We start from the raw sequence: 18,303 nt of genomic DNA, 5'->3' as shown, positions 1-18,303 counted from the left end.
CCCTCACTGTGTGTCTGTCTTCATGTACCTTTTTTCAATTAAAGAATCCATCTCATCTTTCATACCATCAACCCAAAATTGTGACCTCGTTGAACTCAATGCCTCTTTAAAGCTTTGTGGAGCATTACAGACTGCATGACAGTAGTATTGGTCAGTATTTGGTCATTATATTCAACGTCAGACTCATAGTCATTTATGTACTGAGGCGCTGTCCTGGTCATTGACAGGGCAGTTTGGGTTTTGTACACTCCCCATCAACATCATATAGCATCATATAGAGTTTATTTCAGATGTCCATTTAAACATCTGAGGATAATTACTGCAGCAATTCCAGTACATGCCCAACACATGAACTGCTTGGCTGAATTGTTTTCTATGAGGAAACATATTGTTCAGGTCTCTCCTGGTTATCTCAGCAGTGCGGTGATTGTGGTGATTATAGTACTGCAGTTGCTAGTCTGATATTCTACTATTATACCTTTGCTGTGAAATCTGTAACATTTGTAATGCTGGGGTGTTGGAGGCTGGACACAAGTGTGATAGTTTATCAGTTTAATTAACAGAAGAACTGAATAAATGACAGTACACAAACATGAGACTAAGACAACTGCAATGTAAACCAAGAACATATGATACTACTAACAGAAAATACTAATACACTGAACAGGGGTGACATAGCTGCTAGAAACAAAGACATGAGACAAACTAGCAAACCACATACTAACTCACAATTCTCACAAACACACAATATAATACAAAGACATATCAAAAGATGTAACTGAATGACAGCCAAGAAACTCTAACTAGAAACAAAACAACCTAGAGCATGACATGACATGATAGGATCAGCCAGCTTGGTGTGTCACTTCCAAAATGTCACTATTCAGCATTATAGTCACGCATCACCAAAAAACTGAGGCCAATAGATGAACATGAGCTAAATGACTAACACATAGGCATCTGATGAAAGTTTGCATTATCAAATGCATTATCAAAGTTTGCATTATCCAATTCTTCTTCTTCATATAATGAAATCTTCTTCTTCACATTATGCTTTTATACTGACACCTAGTGGCCTGGATGTTTTACAGATTCTGTACTAAATCTGTTTTCAACATGGCTGCTACCATGCCAGGAAGTCACTAGGTGTATCTCAATTCAGGGGCTGCAGTCTACGTACAGTAGACCGCGTAGACCGCAGCCAACGGAGGCCACACACTTCGAAGGCCGGGTAGGCTGCATCTCACGACTGTTAAATGAAACAGTCTAGTCTTCGCAAGACGTATGTTTGCGTGACCACGCTCTGCCCCATTACATACGTTACATACGTGTTAGCGCGCTGTACGACAAATATCACATCACCCACAAATGTCTAAAAGAAAATGCGTTGAACATGTATTCACATGATTGGCGGGAAGTATAACTTCATAACAAAATTCAATGTATTTTTTAAAACGTTACACTTTAGTAAATATTCAAAGCACAGGTTTACCTGCAATATCATTAATAATTGGCATGTTATTTAGCATCTCATTGCAGAATAAATGTCCATATTTTAAAAATACCGACATTTAAAAACGAATTCTTAGGCCCGTACACTAGACTCCACCTGTTTATTGTTCATAGAGCAATGAATCCTGGGATATGGTGGGATGTGAAGGATACTCAGATGCGTCCTTCGTTTTCGGGGTTTTGAAGGCTACATTCGTCGGCCGCATAAGAAGGAGCCCACGAATTGGGACAGCCTTCGGCGCGGCGCAGTGACGTAACCGGCCTACAAACGCGCACTTTGTGGGCTGCAGCCCCTGAATTGAGATACACCCTATATTTGTAGCATAAATTGGATCATTTAAGAACTACAAAACAATCTGCTTCTTCACTTCATGTGAGCTGCAACTTAAAGAAAAAATTTAATAAATATAAATTTTTCATAAATATTTCCTCATTTTTGGAAGTTAGAATAACTCATATCTCTTTAAAATATTTTGGTCTATGTTATCTAATGTGTAACAATCTAACACTAAATCTTGAACAATCCTAAAGAAACGTATTACTGGTCAAAATTTATTAGTGGCTCATGAATTTTATTTATTTGTAATAGTTTATTTCACATTCACATAAGAATTAAACTTATACTTAATCTTAAACTTATACTCAAAGATAACCTCAAATAACTTTAAGGATTGTTATTAGGTGTTATAATGTGATAATGCCTAGGTTAAGTTCAGATATTGCTGTAATGAACATAGTGACTGAACATATTTTAGGATATAAATATTAAGTATTGAATTAGCTAAGCTAAGCTGTCTTTTATGTAATTACAATGTAACTACAACCATTAAGTTGTATAAAGAAGATATAGAAAATGTTTTTTTATATCTATATCTATATATATTATAGAAAATATCATAAAAATATAATATAAATGTGGAGGTCATAAGGATCGACCTAAGCCAATCTAAAGAAAAAAATATCTGAAACAAACCAGATAGGGTTAACATCTGCCAGTGTATATGGCAATCTTTAAATAGCCCTTCACAGCCCTTCATAATGTCACAGGATTTGTGCACAGGATTTTCAAGCGGAGGTAACGACATTTAAACCGAAGACGGGAGAGGGTACATTTTTGACAGCTGACGGCTGGTCAATTAACACGTACGATTCACTTACGTGGCCAGATTTTAACGGCGCGTGCGCAGAACGTCTTGAACCGCTGCCCGATTCGTTTAGGTATGTGTTGTTGTTTCTTTGCAATGTTTATATGTTTAAAGTATACTTAGCTTGGATAAGAATATTTATTTTATCGCAATGTAAAAACTTTGAATGTTAGCTTGATGTACATCAATACGTTTCTAGGGGAGAACTTAACCTCAGGTTAGGTAAAACAGACAAATAAATCCGAGCGTCTAACACATTTGTAATGAAAGGTAGCTCAAATTTTCCACATAGGTAAGATAACGCTAGCGAATATATTTTGCTGCTTGTGTGTACTATTTATGTCACAGAAACACATTTTCTGCTGCTGACCTAACCCTATAATTTCTTCTGGGAGGCCTATACAAACGATGCGACTAATAAGCTATTCATTTATATGAGCCTAGTGCTTGGTTGAAAATCAGAAAGTTTACAGTTTCTTTCAGTACTTGGATGAAGTTTATAACATCTGTTTATAGTAAAAATAAGTCCAGCATATTTCATAGTCTCATTTTGACGTGCTCTGCTTACTTTTCTTAATATTGATTTATTGAAAAAAACGAACGTACTGTATTCACTAGTATTCTCTCAGGTTTTAGGTAAATTACCTCAACAAAGTAGGATAACCAGTGAGTTCAAAAATAAAACACGTCTTTTCAAATTGTGTAGCCTAATAGGTATAGGCTATCTTAGGTATACACGTTAATTAAAGTCCCACAAAGTAATAAAATATCAGATGATACAATTTACCTTCTCTACTAATACTAAAAAGGTACGCTACTTAAATAGATAAGTGGATAACTGCTGCATCCTATTTTTCCTCTGGTCTGTTGCATCAACGCAAAATAGGAGGTTTTTTTTTGGTTTTTGTCTCTGACATGAGCCCCGTCTGTCCAAAGCACTACTGCCACCTGTTCAGTTTAATAGTAGTATCCGCAACGATGCTTTGAATGATGGTTTCAATTACTGTCGAAAAACATTATCCCAGTTTTTAAGATGTCTAAAGTCATGGTGACAGTTGTATATGTATATTTATGTTATCTGACATTTATGGTTATGATTATTAAAAATGAAAATACTGTCTGTTAATTGATTATCTGCCCTTTTTTCCACTGCTTTTTCATTGTTTCTGTGCGCTTTTAGTGTTTCAGTGTAAAAAGTTCTGCTTCAAGAGACGTATACTTCGCCCCCAAATTAGTCTGATTATATTACATTTTGTTTTATTTGAACAAAAGTAAAACCTTGAACATGGTTATTGTAGTTATGCACCTGTTATGGTCTTAAATTTGGCAGTCAAATACATTGACAAATTCTAAGGTAGCAGACAACGGCTTTCTAGAAACAAATAGTTTATCCTTAGGGAAACCAGAGAAGCTTACCGATAGCCTAGAACTGTTGGTGACTGAGAGTGCCTGGAGTAATAAGGCTATAGGGCGGGAAAGTGAGGCAGATATTTTCTCTAACACAACAGATGTGTTCTGTGCGCTGACCTTGCGAGGTCCTCAGATTGTCTCTCTTTTGTTGTGGCGCACAAAGCGCCGTTCGCGGAAGGATCTTCATTCTTTGTTGCCGAAAACTCCGTTTAATTTCTTGTGTTCCCGAGGGCGAGGGACCAATACTAACCTCCTCCACGTGTGGCTTTATTACCTCACGCCGCCACACGTTGGGAAAACGCCTGAATGACAGACTCACGCGACAGCCGCAACCAAACACCTCGCTTTCACCACCTTCACTAGGCTGTTTGCATGCACTATGTGCGAGTGTGTGCAGGTTCCGTACTGTGCGACCGTACAGCAGTCGTAAGCTGAAAAGCACACGAAGAAGTCGTTTACTTTTAAATGTCACGGGTAGCCTAACTAGAAAGTACAGACTTGAAAACAGACCTCTTCGCAGAAAGGACAGTGGTGCAGGTCCGATATTATCTAGCAGTAAATTTTTCAAGCTAAACTCATTGCTACTGTTTGCACTCACCCTAAAATATTTTATTTATTTATTTATTATCGGTCTATACTAATGATGAATTAACATCTGCGTCACAGCACAATGCTCACGGAAGGGAGAGGACGAGCGTGTATCTCTCACCTCAGAGAGTCTCTAATGCATCTGATGTACTGACGCGCACAAAAGGTGACGGGAAATGCGCCATATGGAGACACTTATGCACAAGCGCAGCCGAAGAATGAGAAATCCTATGTGTGTCTTTAGGGGAGGGGAAATATATCACTTTTTGATGGTTGTTAAACTAAATCGTTGTCATTCTGTTCAGATTACGTAAATTATGTAACCATAATCTGAATTCTTTAACTGCACAATGTGTAATTGCGCTCTATTAAACGAAATGTAATCAGATTGCACGTAATCTACGTATACGTGACAAATGACCCATGATGTATTAATTAGTTTTCGTTCTAATTAAAGGGGAACGCTTTTAATCTACAATATGGAAAATGACACCGGAATACGGAATATCCGCAAATTCTTTTCAGAAGTTTGCTTGACGACCACAGAGAACGTGCAACGATTTCAGTATCTCTTTAATTATTGCTTCTTCATGACATTTATTTGATTTGGAAAAAAAAAGTCTAATTAGCCTATCATACTAAAGGATGTCCTTAAGCTTATTTGTATTGACCTTGTATTGATCTTGAATAATAATTATATATATTATATATATATATATATATATATATATATATATATATATATATATATATATATATATATATATATATATATATATATATATATATATATATATATACACACGCTCGGCCCCAGCCCGACGTAACCTACTGTTGAATAGGCCACAACCACGAATTCGCTTCAGTTTGTTGAGTCGTAACTAGTAATAGCGCCTCACCTGTAACATTCATTAGCTCATGTCCTGCACACGCTCACGCGAGTCACTGATTAGTAGTCTTGCTATATAGACGCACTTCATTGTTTGGTGCTTAACTGTATGCTTATCTTGTATTCAAAATGACAAACACGCGTAATTATGTTTCATATAGTCTATAGCTTGATATGGAGACTATAGCCTAGTATAGTTTGGCAGCGTTTATTTAAAGAATAAATTGTATTGTCGAACATGAATAAATGTATACGTCAATTGTACTTTTGCAATATTATAGATTCATACGTTTTAATTTATTAGGCTACTATTTATAATAATAAATATTGTTGTTGTTGCTGCTGTTGTTAAATGTACCGGTGTTGCTACTCCAGAGAGGAATCGGGGCTAATATGTGAGTGATTGGCCCGTCCCTACCATATTTACCTGCTACAGAGGCGAATTATTGTGTCGTGTGTGTGTGTGTGTGTGTGTGTGTGTGTGTGTGTGTGTGTGTGTGTGTGTGTGTGTGTGTGTGTGTGTGTGAGTGAGTGAGTGAGTGAGTGAGTGAGTGTTTTAATATGAAGGGATGTCGTACTCTGGGGGTGCAGCGTGCGCGGACGAGGCCAAAGCTCTAAGTGCTGTCCCCCGCACTGTCCTCACCAGACAATATTACACTTCTCGCTCTATAACGGACAGGCGGTCTGGATCGGTACCATTGTAAAGTGTTACAACCCCAACAGGGTTTGTGAGACACTTGCCCGGAAGCGTGTTTGCTACTGCCGGGACAGATACCTCTGGCCACAGCAGCGGAGCACAGCGGCGAAGAACCCAGGTAACCATGCGACACGATCATTTTAGCACACAGCTGGACTGTTTTAAACAACACATGGAAACCTTACCGAGTTGTCTTAAGGTCTTAGGTCTTAAAGAAATTGAGAGTGTTATTTAAATAGTGCAAGTGAATGCATTTCTTCCGTTATTTTCAGTATGACAAGGATAAACGTGTTAGTACATGATTTTTACTACATGATTGTTTTTGATAATCAGTAATTAAGATAGCTACAATTAAATAAACTTCGTCATTAGAACACACACAAACTATATAAACTTAATACTGTCATAATAATAAAAATAAATATTTTGCCCTTTTCATTAAAAACAAATAGATGCGTTGTTTTTGAACAAAATAAACAAAACAGCTCATACATTCAATTTGATTTCATCAAAATAAAACGCGTTGGAAAATAACTATCAGGATTAACACTTTATAATTATTAATTGTAAATTATTTCTGTTACCGTTTATAGCAGGTAAATACGTTGTGATCGCATGATTCTGATGTGAGATCATAATTACGCGTTGAGAGGCACGCGGAGGACCGCTATGGAATACAGTTTTGATGTGGACTTGGAGGAGTTGTGTCCGGTGTGCGGGGACAAAGTGTCAGGGTACCACTATGGCTTGCTCACGTGCGAAAGCTGCAAGGTACAAACATGTATTTATCTCTCTTTATTTCCTTTACGAACCATCATCTGTTGTAAATAATCCAAAAGGGATTTAATTTGATAATTGCCTAATTAGCGTCTGATGGAGGAGCAACAAGTTACCAAGATATAGTCCTTCGTTTTCTCTGTATGTGGCTGATATTCTTGCTGTATAAGAAAAAAGAAAAATGTTAGATTTGTATTTGTTACGCGACAGATCTTGGGTGTTTTTTCTAAAGGGCTTCTTTAAGAGGACTGTGCAGAACAATAAGAGATATACCTGCGCGGAAAGTCAGGACTGTAAAATTGATAAGACGCAGCGGAAACGCTGTCCGTTCTGTCGCTTCCAGAAATGCCTCAACGTCGGCATGCGACTTGAAGGTAAGCAGGAAATATTAATTGTTGCAAAAATAAAATAATATAATTCTTAATGAAATAAGGACAACTGAGATTAATTTAATTTGTAAGTAAACTAACTAAACAGACTAACAAACTATAGGCTAATACAGCCATTGAGGCCAAATCTATTAGAATTACAGGTCGTTGTCTGGTTCAGACCCTTGTTTTTGTGTAATAGGCTATATCTTCCCAGCCGTTACAGTTTTAGTGAAACACGTGGTTTTTAATTTGCTAACTATACTTTAGCGCATAAAACGGCTATGTTCTTAAAATCATAACATGCTGTTTTTTTATTTTTCTTCTTCTTTTACTTTTTACTTCTACTTCTAATTATTATTACTATAATAATAATAATTATTATTATAATTATTATTGTTGTTGTTGTTTTGAAATATTTATATTTGTTATTTAATGTTGACATATTAAAGCTTTACGGATTCATTGTTTGAATCATTTTGAGTCTAGATAGTCTAGAATAGTCTAGAGTTTGCTGAGTGGCCTAATTTCTGTTAGCGAGCCTTGACGAAAGTAAGTAAATAAACAGGAATTATCAGGAGTACCTTTGCAAGGTCGTTATTACTGCAAGTCATCTTCGTGTTACTGGCCCGCGAGTTTCGTGGATCAAGGTTAACAATTCATTCATGAAGAAGTCTATTTTAATCTGCGCCAGATCAGCAAAGCAAGGAGGTTCATTTTAACCAATATGTGAGTTAATGAAAGGACTTAAATGGCTATCAAGCCACTTTTCATCTATATCAATATTTATTTGGTGGAAGCTTTTAATTTCTTTTTCACTTTAGAACTTGTATTGGAGAGTAGAAACAATTATATATTTAGGCTACCTTATTAAATTAATGAGACAATAAAATAACGACATATCATATCAGTTACTTGAGTTTGATGATCGAGACGAATAGGGGAACTGGCTGTTATAATGTAAACCCATATCCCCACATGCTGTAACATTTTCCACTTTTAGAATGAAAATGTGCTGCTCTGAAATGTAATTTGTGTGTTCATACATTTCATTAAAATTTTCATCAGTGTATATTCCTATCTGTCTTCAGCGGTTCGCGCAGACCGGATGCGGGGCGGTCGCAATAAGTTTGGACCAATGTATAAACGAGATCGGGCCTTAAAGCAGCAGAAGAAGGCTTTAATCCGGGCGAGTGGGCTAAAGGTGGAGTCCACGCCCCCTCTCCTGTCGCCTGCCCAGACAGACTACAGCTGTAGCGGCACACTGCCAAACCTGCCACCTGTGTCCACCCCCAAAAACACCCACCCGCCCTCTTCCACCATGCCTGCTGACTATGAACGGAACCTGTACCCAGCCATCTGCATGCCCATACCCTCGCATGGCCCACTGCTCTCACAGTACCCATACCCATCGTTGCCCGGCCGCACCATCAAATCTGAATTCCCGGACCACTACGCCAGCGCCAACTCACCTGACTCAGCTGTGGGATATGCATATGTTGAGCAGACGCAGACTGTAAGCTCACCAGCACCCCCTATAGGCCTGGCGGTGCCAGCACTGGTGCTGGAGTTTGTGCGCTGTGAGCAGGATGAGCTACAGGTGCGCAGTAAGATCAGCACTCACCTGGCTGACCTGCAGCAGGAGCAGGCCTCGCGTGACACCAAACCCAAACCGCTCTCTACATTTGGCCTGATGTGCCATATTGCAGACCAGACACTGTTCTCCATAGTGGAGTGGGCTCGGAGCTGTACTTTCTTCAAAGAACTCAAGGTAAGTTAGACAGCATACTTGTGTGTGGGGAAGATGGGGTTGAATGGGAGCAGGGTATCGGAGGCAGAAAAGTATGGGGTATGGGAGGGTATGAAGGGGGAATGGGGGATTGGGGCTATTAGAATGGAGTCGGGCATGAGTGGGGTATGAAAGAGTGCATGGAAAAAGGGGCTGAAATGCAAAAAAAAAAAAAAAAAGCAATTATATGATAGTTTAGAAAATGCTAACATCACACCAACATTAACATTGACCCCAGCTTTGTCACTTTCCAAACACTATCACAATCCCAATGCTAATAGTACCCCAGAACTCTACTGATGCAAACTCTATTAACCCCAACCCTACTATTAAAACCCAACTTCTACTACCAAAACACTCCAACACAGATCCCTTGTGCAGCACTAATTCCAGCAGACACGACATGGATGCAAGACAGGAGACAATACTTAGGGAAGACACGAGACAAGGACCTAGACAGGTGCATGTGGACTAGGGTTGCAACGGTATGAGATTTTCACGGTATGATAACCGTCTCAGAAAATACCGCGGTATCACGGTTATCACGGTATCACAGTTAGTTTGTATATTATTAAAATATACACCGACCCTTAAAGAAATTACAACAAGTTATTTTTGTTCAATTAACTATTTATTGTAGAAACCTGGAACTATTGTATACAAAATGTGTCCTTTAAAAAAATAAGCTGTACACATGTTTATATAAATACTGCAAAATTAGAGAAACCTAAATCATGGATTTCAGTACAATTATTTAAGTTTAAATTATTTAATATCTGATAAACTCAGCCTGGGTCAGTGTCTGATCAACAACTGTTGTAAACGTCCGTTGTACTGCCAAGTTAGAATATAACCAGATACTGAAGGAAGAGAGGATTTATTTCTGACATCATCACAATAGAGATGTCTATTTTAAGGTTTTCACACCGAGTCTGGTTTTAACATATCAAAAACAGGTACGTTAGAATTTGAACGCATGTAAATTAATAGCGTCTTTCACATCCAGTGAAAGCAAGGACCATAAAAAGCTAGGTTTATACTTTCACTAGTGACCGTAGCACGCGACTCCGCAGTTCTTTTGTCTTACGTTAACAAATACGAGCCTCTTTTAATTCCAGGACGAAACATGAGAGAACGTGAAGACGTTAAGATTGGGCGTTTTGGAAATAAACAACCATTAAATAATGTGATGAAAAAGCGAATTATTTCGAGTATATGTATAAATATTTAACTTAATTAAGTTTAAGGTGCTGGGAAATATTGAAACGGACCTTTAAAGTGACGTGACGTACAAGTGTTTTAATTCCACCTTTTAAACGTGTATGAATCCTGCAAACATGACTTTGTTCATTAGTTACAAAATTCGAGAGGTGCACGACCTCGCGAATCGACAGCGCGCGAGACCCTCGCGCACGGGCGGAGCCACCGCGATTACGTCATTTTCGCCACTGATTTTAGTTTAGCTTTTTTTTTGTTAAAAAATGTGTTAAGTCTGATGCACTTTCTGCCATTCTCACTGCTGTGTGCTGAGTAGCTGAACCGGAGCGGAGTTGCGCATGCGCGGGTCAGTTTCTCCGCTGGCTTGCTTTTTACCGGTAATAAGCAAACGCACACGGTATGATAACCGTGCATTTTAATACCGTGGTATACCGTGAAACCGGTTACCGCTGCAACCCTAATGTGGACAGTGCAGCATAAATAAGGTCTGTAGGGAAAAATACTGAATGCTGAGTATATGTACTCTATGTAAATATATATAGTATCAGAAAATTGTGACTGTAATGCTAACATGACTATAATGCCACTGACCCTAACGCTAGTCTTAAAACTTTCAACCCCAGTGGAATACACAACACAATGGCAAGCAATAGATTACATAGGGGAAGTGAAGTTTTCAGCCAGGCACCCCACACACTCGGAGAGAAACACACCCCCCCATGGGCACTCTCAAACAGAAACGTGCCCATTCACGCAGACAGTGTGGTGGGGCAGAGTGATGTGGTGAAATAATGCTGACATAAGTAAACAGTATGGGGAGACAACGCTTATGTTTCACTCAGCACTTTTAGTTCATGTATGTAAACGAGAAAGACCGTATACTTATATATGTGCACACAAACATTGATGTAGTTTATATGTCAGTTCCATATGTAAAATATTAGTTCATACATATTGCATTTATAATGCAGTTCCAAATTAAATTATTCTCATTGGAAATGAGGTCAATAATTTGAGGTTATGATATAAATGGCTGTAGTATACATTATGTTTAATAGTCAGAATGGCTATGCAGATGCAGGAAAGTAATTCTACCTTTTTTATTAAGTGAAATCTAAAACTGAATATACTGTTTGAACTAAGTGTTAAATTCAACCGAAATTCAGCTACAGATCTTTGTGTGCGTTACTATATGAACCGAAAGGTCCAGGAGGGATCCTGGAGTGTTAAATAAACATTTGTAGATTTATAGTGTTTGTGTATTAGAGGAAACATCTCCTGTTTCAATTCTTTATTGATCTGGTAATGCAGCTTCCACATAAACATTAATAACTCACCACACGCACGCACGCACGCACGCACGCACGCACGCACACACGCACACACACACACACACACACACACGCACACACCTTGGAGTATAAAAATTATTACAGTGAATTTGTGAAACCTTAGAACTTGTTTTGTATGAATATACACGTAAGTGAGTGCGAGAGAGAAGCTTTATTAATATGGTAAAAATGGATTAAATGTCCCATGCTTAGTCTTAGCAGTTGTCTAACAAATCATTGCTGGAAAATGCTGTCTGGTAAAGAAATATAAAATTGTAGAACCTCCACCATAATCGGGACTCACTGGCTTGTGTTCCAGAGGAGTGTGTATGCATTCCAGTCTGAGATAAGAGTGGAATGTGAGTTCCAATGTGTGTTTGTGTGTGTGTGTGTGTGTGTGTGTGTGTGTGTGTGTGTGTGTGTGTGTGTGTGTGTGTGGATCTAGCAGGGTAACATTCCCTCAATTCTAACTGCAGTGCAATCAGTTGCAATCTCCAATCATAATCTCAGCCTTAACCCAAATCAGCTCTAAGTGTGTTTTCTACTGCTCTATCTTCTCTGTGTTCGACCGCTTTAGATGACCAAACAGACACAATTTCCTTTATGGTTATTTTTTAATAGTTAATTTTACTATTGATATTCTGCTGTCCTCCAGTTAATCAAGATCTTTCTGAACTTTTAATGAAATATCACTGCAACAAAATTCTTATAATTCTTACACACCCACCTGAGTTTAAGTCAGATAAATTTTTTAATAAAGATCTATTTCCCATTTTCCCTGCATGGGAAGTGATATTTCACTAAAACACAATAATTCTGAAAAAATAGTATCCCTACTCCATTTAGTTGCTTGATTTTCACTCTCTCTCTTTTTTACACACAGACACAGACACACATTTGCCACCTGGTATAGTCCAAACACGCCCCCTCTCCTTCTGTCATCTGAGTTTTCACTCCATCTTTCTTTTCTCATGCTTTACCTTCTCCACCAGCCTCCTCCAACACACGAGTGCCGCTGTGCTGGGTTCATCCGTGCTCAGTGTTCAGCCTCTCTGCCCTCAGTACCACTTGGGTCAGGGCTGCTATGTTTGGCTCACTTTGGCTGTGACGGCTAGGATGTGCTGTGGCAGTGGAGCTGAGGAGAAGAACGCTGCCTCAATACCTGCCACTGTGCTGATGGGCTTTTCCCACCTTTTATTGTCACAGCTGGACAGGTGTGCTAATACCAGGTGGGATATGGGATATTGGGTTTCACACATAGAGACATTCCGGATATGAGGTATTAGTTTATTTTCCCTGTGTATTAATAAGAGTATTCAGGGATCTTTTGATGAGTGTGTCTTATATCAAACAGCTGTAATCTCTTAAAGGGCTCTCAGCTTTTACTTCAGTTATGTGTCTCCCAGCAAAACCACAGCCCTGTGGCCTACAGGCCCTAGAAACACACGATGAACACTTGATGTGCCTCACATGTCCAAAAGTAAACACCGAAAACAAGTACTAGTGTTTATAAAAGAGGTAATACAGAAAGAAAACTGTTACCACAACAAAACAGTTGCTGCTGGACAGTTTCGGCTTTTTGACTGTTCATACAGAAGAAAACTAGATTGAGGATTTCAAATATAAACCATTTTAATCAAACTATAGTGAAGAAACTAAACCACTAAGACCCAAGTGGATCAGGCATGCGGTATAATGGTATAAGAATATAGGAAGTCTCTCATGAGTACCATGAAAGATGCACTGAGTTGTACTGTCCTGTAAATGAGAAGCATTTAAAACCCATGATCCCAGTAAACTACTTCAAAGTTAAAAGAGCTTCAGTTGAAATACTATTCAGTGTTGTCCTTGTTTTTCAGCTGTCAGAGAGACAGCACTTTACACAGGCTGGACATCCACAGTCTGCAGGTAATGGCAAAGGCCTTCAAAATGAATGGCAGCACTTAAACAGTAAAACAAAGCTTCTGTCCCGTTGCAGAAAAAGGCCTGCAGTAGCCGCGCATCACGTGTGCATCCACTGGGTTCATGTTGGGCTCACATTGCGTTCACATTAGGATCACATTGGGTTTGTGTATGTTCACGTGTGGTCACATTGGGTTCACATTGGGTTCACGTATGTTCACATTGGGTTCACATTGGGTTCACGTATGTTCACATTGGGTTCACATTGGGTTCACACTGGGTTCATGTTGGGTTTACATTTTGGACCAGCATCAGTTGTTAATTTTTTTCCTGCCATGCTGTACCCAGTAAGAGATATATAAACATATACTACCTAATAGGCAATCTGTATATTCACACTGTATATTCACTATATCTACAATGTATTCACTATATTACACAATACAATAATACCATGCTGATTTATCCTATTAATATTCACAGTGGTCAATGCATATAATATTCCAAAACAGTCACAGCTCATTGTAATGTTGTATATAATGTTATATTAGTCCATGGCTTATTTTTAATGTTGCATGTGTGTATATCTGTGTCTATGTGTATGTGTATGTCTATGCCTGTGTGTGTGTGTGTGTGTGTGTGTGTGTGTGTGTGTGTGTGTGTGTGTGTGTGTGTGTGTCACCTTTGTATCTAAGGTAACAGACTGACTCGGGCCTCTATCACTGTGAGCCGTCTTTCGTCATGGCAACAGGAGCACATGCTATTGTCTGTGTCAATCTAACACTGAAGTTTCCATCTGCTCCCTTTTCTTTGCACACACACACACACACACACACACACACACACACACACACACACACACACACACCACCACCACCACCACCACCTCCACCACCACCACCAATCACAGCTTCATTCGTACTGCCATTATATGCATTTCAATAATGTGAATTCAGAACCTCAGAGCCACTGAACCACATCACATCACAGCTCCTTTCAGAGTGTAAGGAACACATACACAGCAGTAAAATACTCCCACAACAGATAAACACTCACATAACAGTCAAATACTCACACAACTGCAATATACTCACACAGCAGTCAAATTTCCAAACACCTAACAAATTGTCAGTACAGAATACCCACATAATAGCAATATAATCACAACGGTCATTCACAGAACAGTCAAAACCTCACACACCAGCAATACACTCACAAACACTCTCATAACAGCAGTGCTGTCAAACACTCACATTATATTCATACAATGGTCAAACACAAACATGACCACAAGAGAGAGAGAAAAGCACAATGCTAGTATACCGGCATACACTATTTCTGCTTCATAGGTCTAGCAAAGTGAAACTTGTTTGGTTACATTGGGAATGTGCATGTCAGTATAGAATACACAACTTCTATACACACACACACACACACACACACACACACACACACACACACTGTTGGGTCATTTTTATAGTTTCTTGTTTACACTTATTATCTCTCTCTTCCTTCCCTCTTCCTATATCCTTCTCTCTCTTTCTCTTTTTCTTGAACTCTCACTGTCTATGTCACAGGTGGGTGACCAGATGAAATTACTCCACCACTGTTGGAGTGAGCTACTAGTGCTTGATTACATCTCTAGACAGGTGCATCATGGGAAACAGGATACAATATTGCTCATTACTGGGCAAGAGGTACAAATAAACATTAACACAATACGTAGTAAATAATACACATTTATGTGTGTTTAAACACACATCCTTACATGCAGAGACACTCACGTGTAGACACACTTGTTGTATACACGTGTTTTAGGGGGGTGTAGGCGTGTGAGTATGCATCTGTGCATGCATGTTTGCTCATGCACTCATGTATGTGTGAATTCTGTTCTGTATGTGTACATGTGCGCGCATGCATACGTGTGTGTGTGTTATAGGTGGAGTTGGCAGCACTGCTAGCTCAGGCTGGTGTGACTCTGGGGGAGCTGGTGCGTGGAGGACAGGAGCTAGTGCAGCGTATGCGGGACCTACAGCTGGACCGCAGAGAGATCGCCTGCTTCAAATACCTCATTCTGTTTAACCCTGGTGAGACACTACTCACACACACACACACACACACACACACACACACACACACACACACACACACACACACAGACGTGCACACACACTACAAGGTATCTAGGCAATGCTGACCTACCTTTGCCGATGGACCTGTGATGTTATCCAGTTTATTTTGAGACTTTGCTAACAGCAGGTCTGAGAAATCAGTACGCCATTCAATACATGTTTAAGCTCTGCACCAGCAGGAGACTCAACATGTGTAAGTGTGAGTTGTGGATGGGGAACCCTAGTTTAGGTTTGGTGTAGACTGAGGATATGGGTTAGGGTTAGACGGAGGATTTAGTTTAGGATTAGACTGGGAATTTGGTTTTTGGGTTAGAGTATAAATTTGTGTTATGGTTACACTGGGGATTTGGGTTAGCCTTAGAGTAAGGATTTAAGTTTGACTTAGACTGAGAATTTGGGTAGGCCTACTGATGGACTGAGGATATGGTTTAGCATTAGACTGGAGATTTGGGTTAGAAGCTACATGACTTTCAATAGACAGGAAATACTCAAGCAAATAAACAAAAATATTTAATCTATGAAAACATTAAAAAATCCTTTAGTGCATGCAGGATCAATCATTATAATATTCTGTCTGATATTACATCCGTCCATCCATTTACATGGGCTGCGGGGGCACTATGGAGAATGTATATTGTAAATCTCTGAGGAGTAGGCTATAAGCTGTTATGGTATTAATATTTGTCATATTAGCACTACAATAAAAAAAAACAATCCAAAATGCGCCTGATGAAGAGCTGAATACACTGAGGATGATCAATGTTGAGAATAGACAGATGGCATTCGTATAATACACTAATTTTTATTATATACTCTAGGACAGTGATTCTCAACTGGTGGGTTGCAGACACGTTCTGGGTGGGTCGCGGACAGCTTGTAAAAAAATAATAGTCTACTCTTCGCGACCATAAATATTAATGTGCAAGTAATATAATTATTTCAGCATTATTTTTTATGGGTGAGGATTTTTTGTCATTGTAAAAATATCCACCATTTTCTTTTGAGTTTGTATTTTAAAAGTTAATTGATAGGCTGTAGCTCCCTCTCACATGTTCGTCTCTGCCCATCAACAAAGGCGGGAATCCGATCACGTGACTCGCGAAGCAGCGGAGCGGAGCTGAAACTTTAGCACTAAGCGTTAGCTTGTTGAAAATAGCGAAGACAAAAATATCGGATTATTTCACACAGTCTACATTTCTGTCGGACTATAAGAGGACACACTCATTTATAACTGTACACATTTTAAAGTTAATTTTAATAGGATCAAAAGTCTCTCATGAATGCTAGGAAACTTGGTAAAGTTCATTTCACGTTCGCATATTCGGAATTCCTTCTTCAATACCTTAAAGTTAAAAGTGCCAAAATATGCAAATTCTTATTTCTGGAAACCAAGAAAAACATCTACAACTTTGTTTACGTCAGGAATAGATGTATTTTAAAAACATGTTATTTTAAATATACTACTGCAACGTCTAAGGCACCATCTACAAATGACCTTAACACGGACGCAAGTGGAGGTCGTAAAGGCCCCAGAGCACTGCGCACTGTTTTTTGCAATTATTTCAATGGCTTTTAAACGGTCCATCTAAGACCACCAAAGACGTTGTATTACATTAAGTGCATCCTTAATAACAACTAAAAGATGGGTATTTATACCTTGCACCAACTTGTGGTGGTCAGTTGTCAAATATTTTAATAGCTTTTAAACGGTCCATCATAAGTCCACACAACAAGGTTGTTGATTAGGATGCACTTAATGTACTATAACTTGTTTTATGCTCTTATGATGGACATTTTAAAATGTGCACTTTATATATATATATATATACACACACACACACACACACACACACTTTATCTTATCTTATGAAGGATTGTTTAAAAACTATTGAAATTTTGCAGAAAAACAGTGTGCAGTGCTCTGGGGCCTTTACAACCGCCACTTTCGTCTGTGTTAAGGTAACTTATAGATGGTGACAGTAGTACATTTAAAATAACATAGTCTAACATAGTTGTCTAATTCCAAATATGTGAACATGAAACCAACTTAAACACAGTTACATGGAAGAGAAAGACATCAGGCATGTTGAACGACAGAGATCCTAAATACCAACTGATCTGATGTGTGTGTTGCAATGCTTATTAGTTTGTATATTATACAATTTTTGTTGTATGGAGCCCAGCATGCAAACCAGTCTTGTTGCCATGGTAACCACCAATTGTTTACCCTTTTAATTTGTTAATTTGTTAATAACATTTGTACTGTATAAAACTGGGTTGCAACTTAATGACAATGAGAAAATGTGGGTCCCGGGCTGAGACCAGTCGTGAACCCCTGCTGTAGGACATAATAAATGCTGTTCATCTGTTCTCAGCACCACAGGTGTATAATCCAGGTGTATAATCCAGATTCAGAAAGTAAAAGTCCTCACCAGGATTTTGCTCAGGCTTCCTGGATTGTGTTGATTCCACTCATTTTACCTGGATTGCACTAATTAGAAAATCTAGCAAGCTTGAGCAAAATCCTGGTGAGGACTTCTACTTT

General features: G+C 38.8%; 1 protein-coding gene across 1 annotated transcript in view; it reads left to right on the top strand.

Moving 5' to 3' along the window:
• The first annotated feature begins 6,176 nt into the window (after nt 1-6,176).
• The window catches only part of nr5a1b (nuclear receptor subfamily 5, group A, member 1b), a 17,009-nt gene continuing 4,882 nt past the window's right edge, over nt 6,177-18,303 (top strand). Inside the window, exons 1-6 of the mRNA XM_076980559.1 lie at nt 6,177-6,359; nt 6,835-7,012; nt 7,251-7,392; nt 8,478-9,157; nt 15,204-15,323; nt 15,566-15,713. Coding sequence (XP_076836674.1) covers nt 6,911-7,012; nt 7,251-7,392; nt 8,478-9,157; nt 15,204-15,323; nt 15,566-15,713 — 1,192 coding nt within the window. The 5' untranslated portion in view covers nt 6,177-6,359; nt 6,835-6,910. The remainder of the gene's footprint in view (nt 6,360-6,834; nt 7,013-7,250; nt 7,393-8,477; nt 9,158-15,203; nt 15,324-15,565; nt 15,714-18,303) is intronic.

The sequence above is a fragment of the Brachyhypopomus gauderio genome, chromosome 18 (assembly GCF_052324685.1).
Source record: "Brachyhypopomus gauderio isolate BG-103 chromosome 18, BGAUD_0.2, whole genome shotgun sequence".
Taxonomy (NCBI): domain Eukaryota; kingdom Metazoa; phylum Chordata; class Actinopteri; order Gymnotiformes; family Hypopomidae; genus Brachyhypopomus; species Brachyhypopomus gauderio.
Note: the sequence above shows the minus strand (reverse complement) of the source record. Positions and strands in the feature narration are given on the sequence as shown.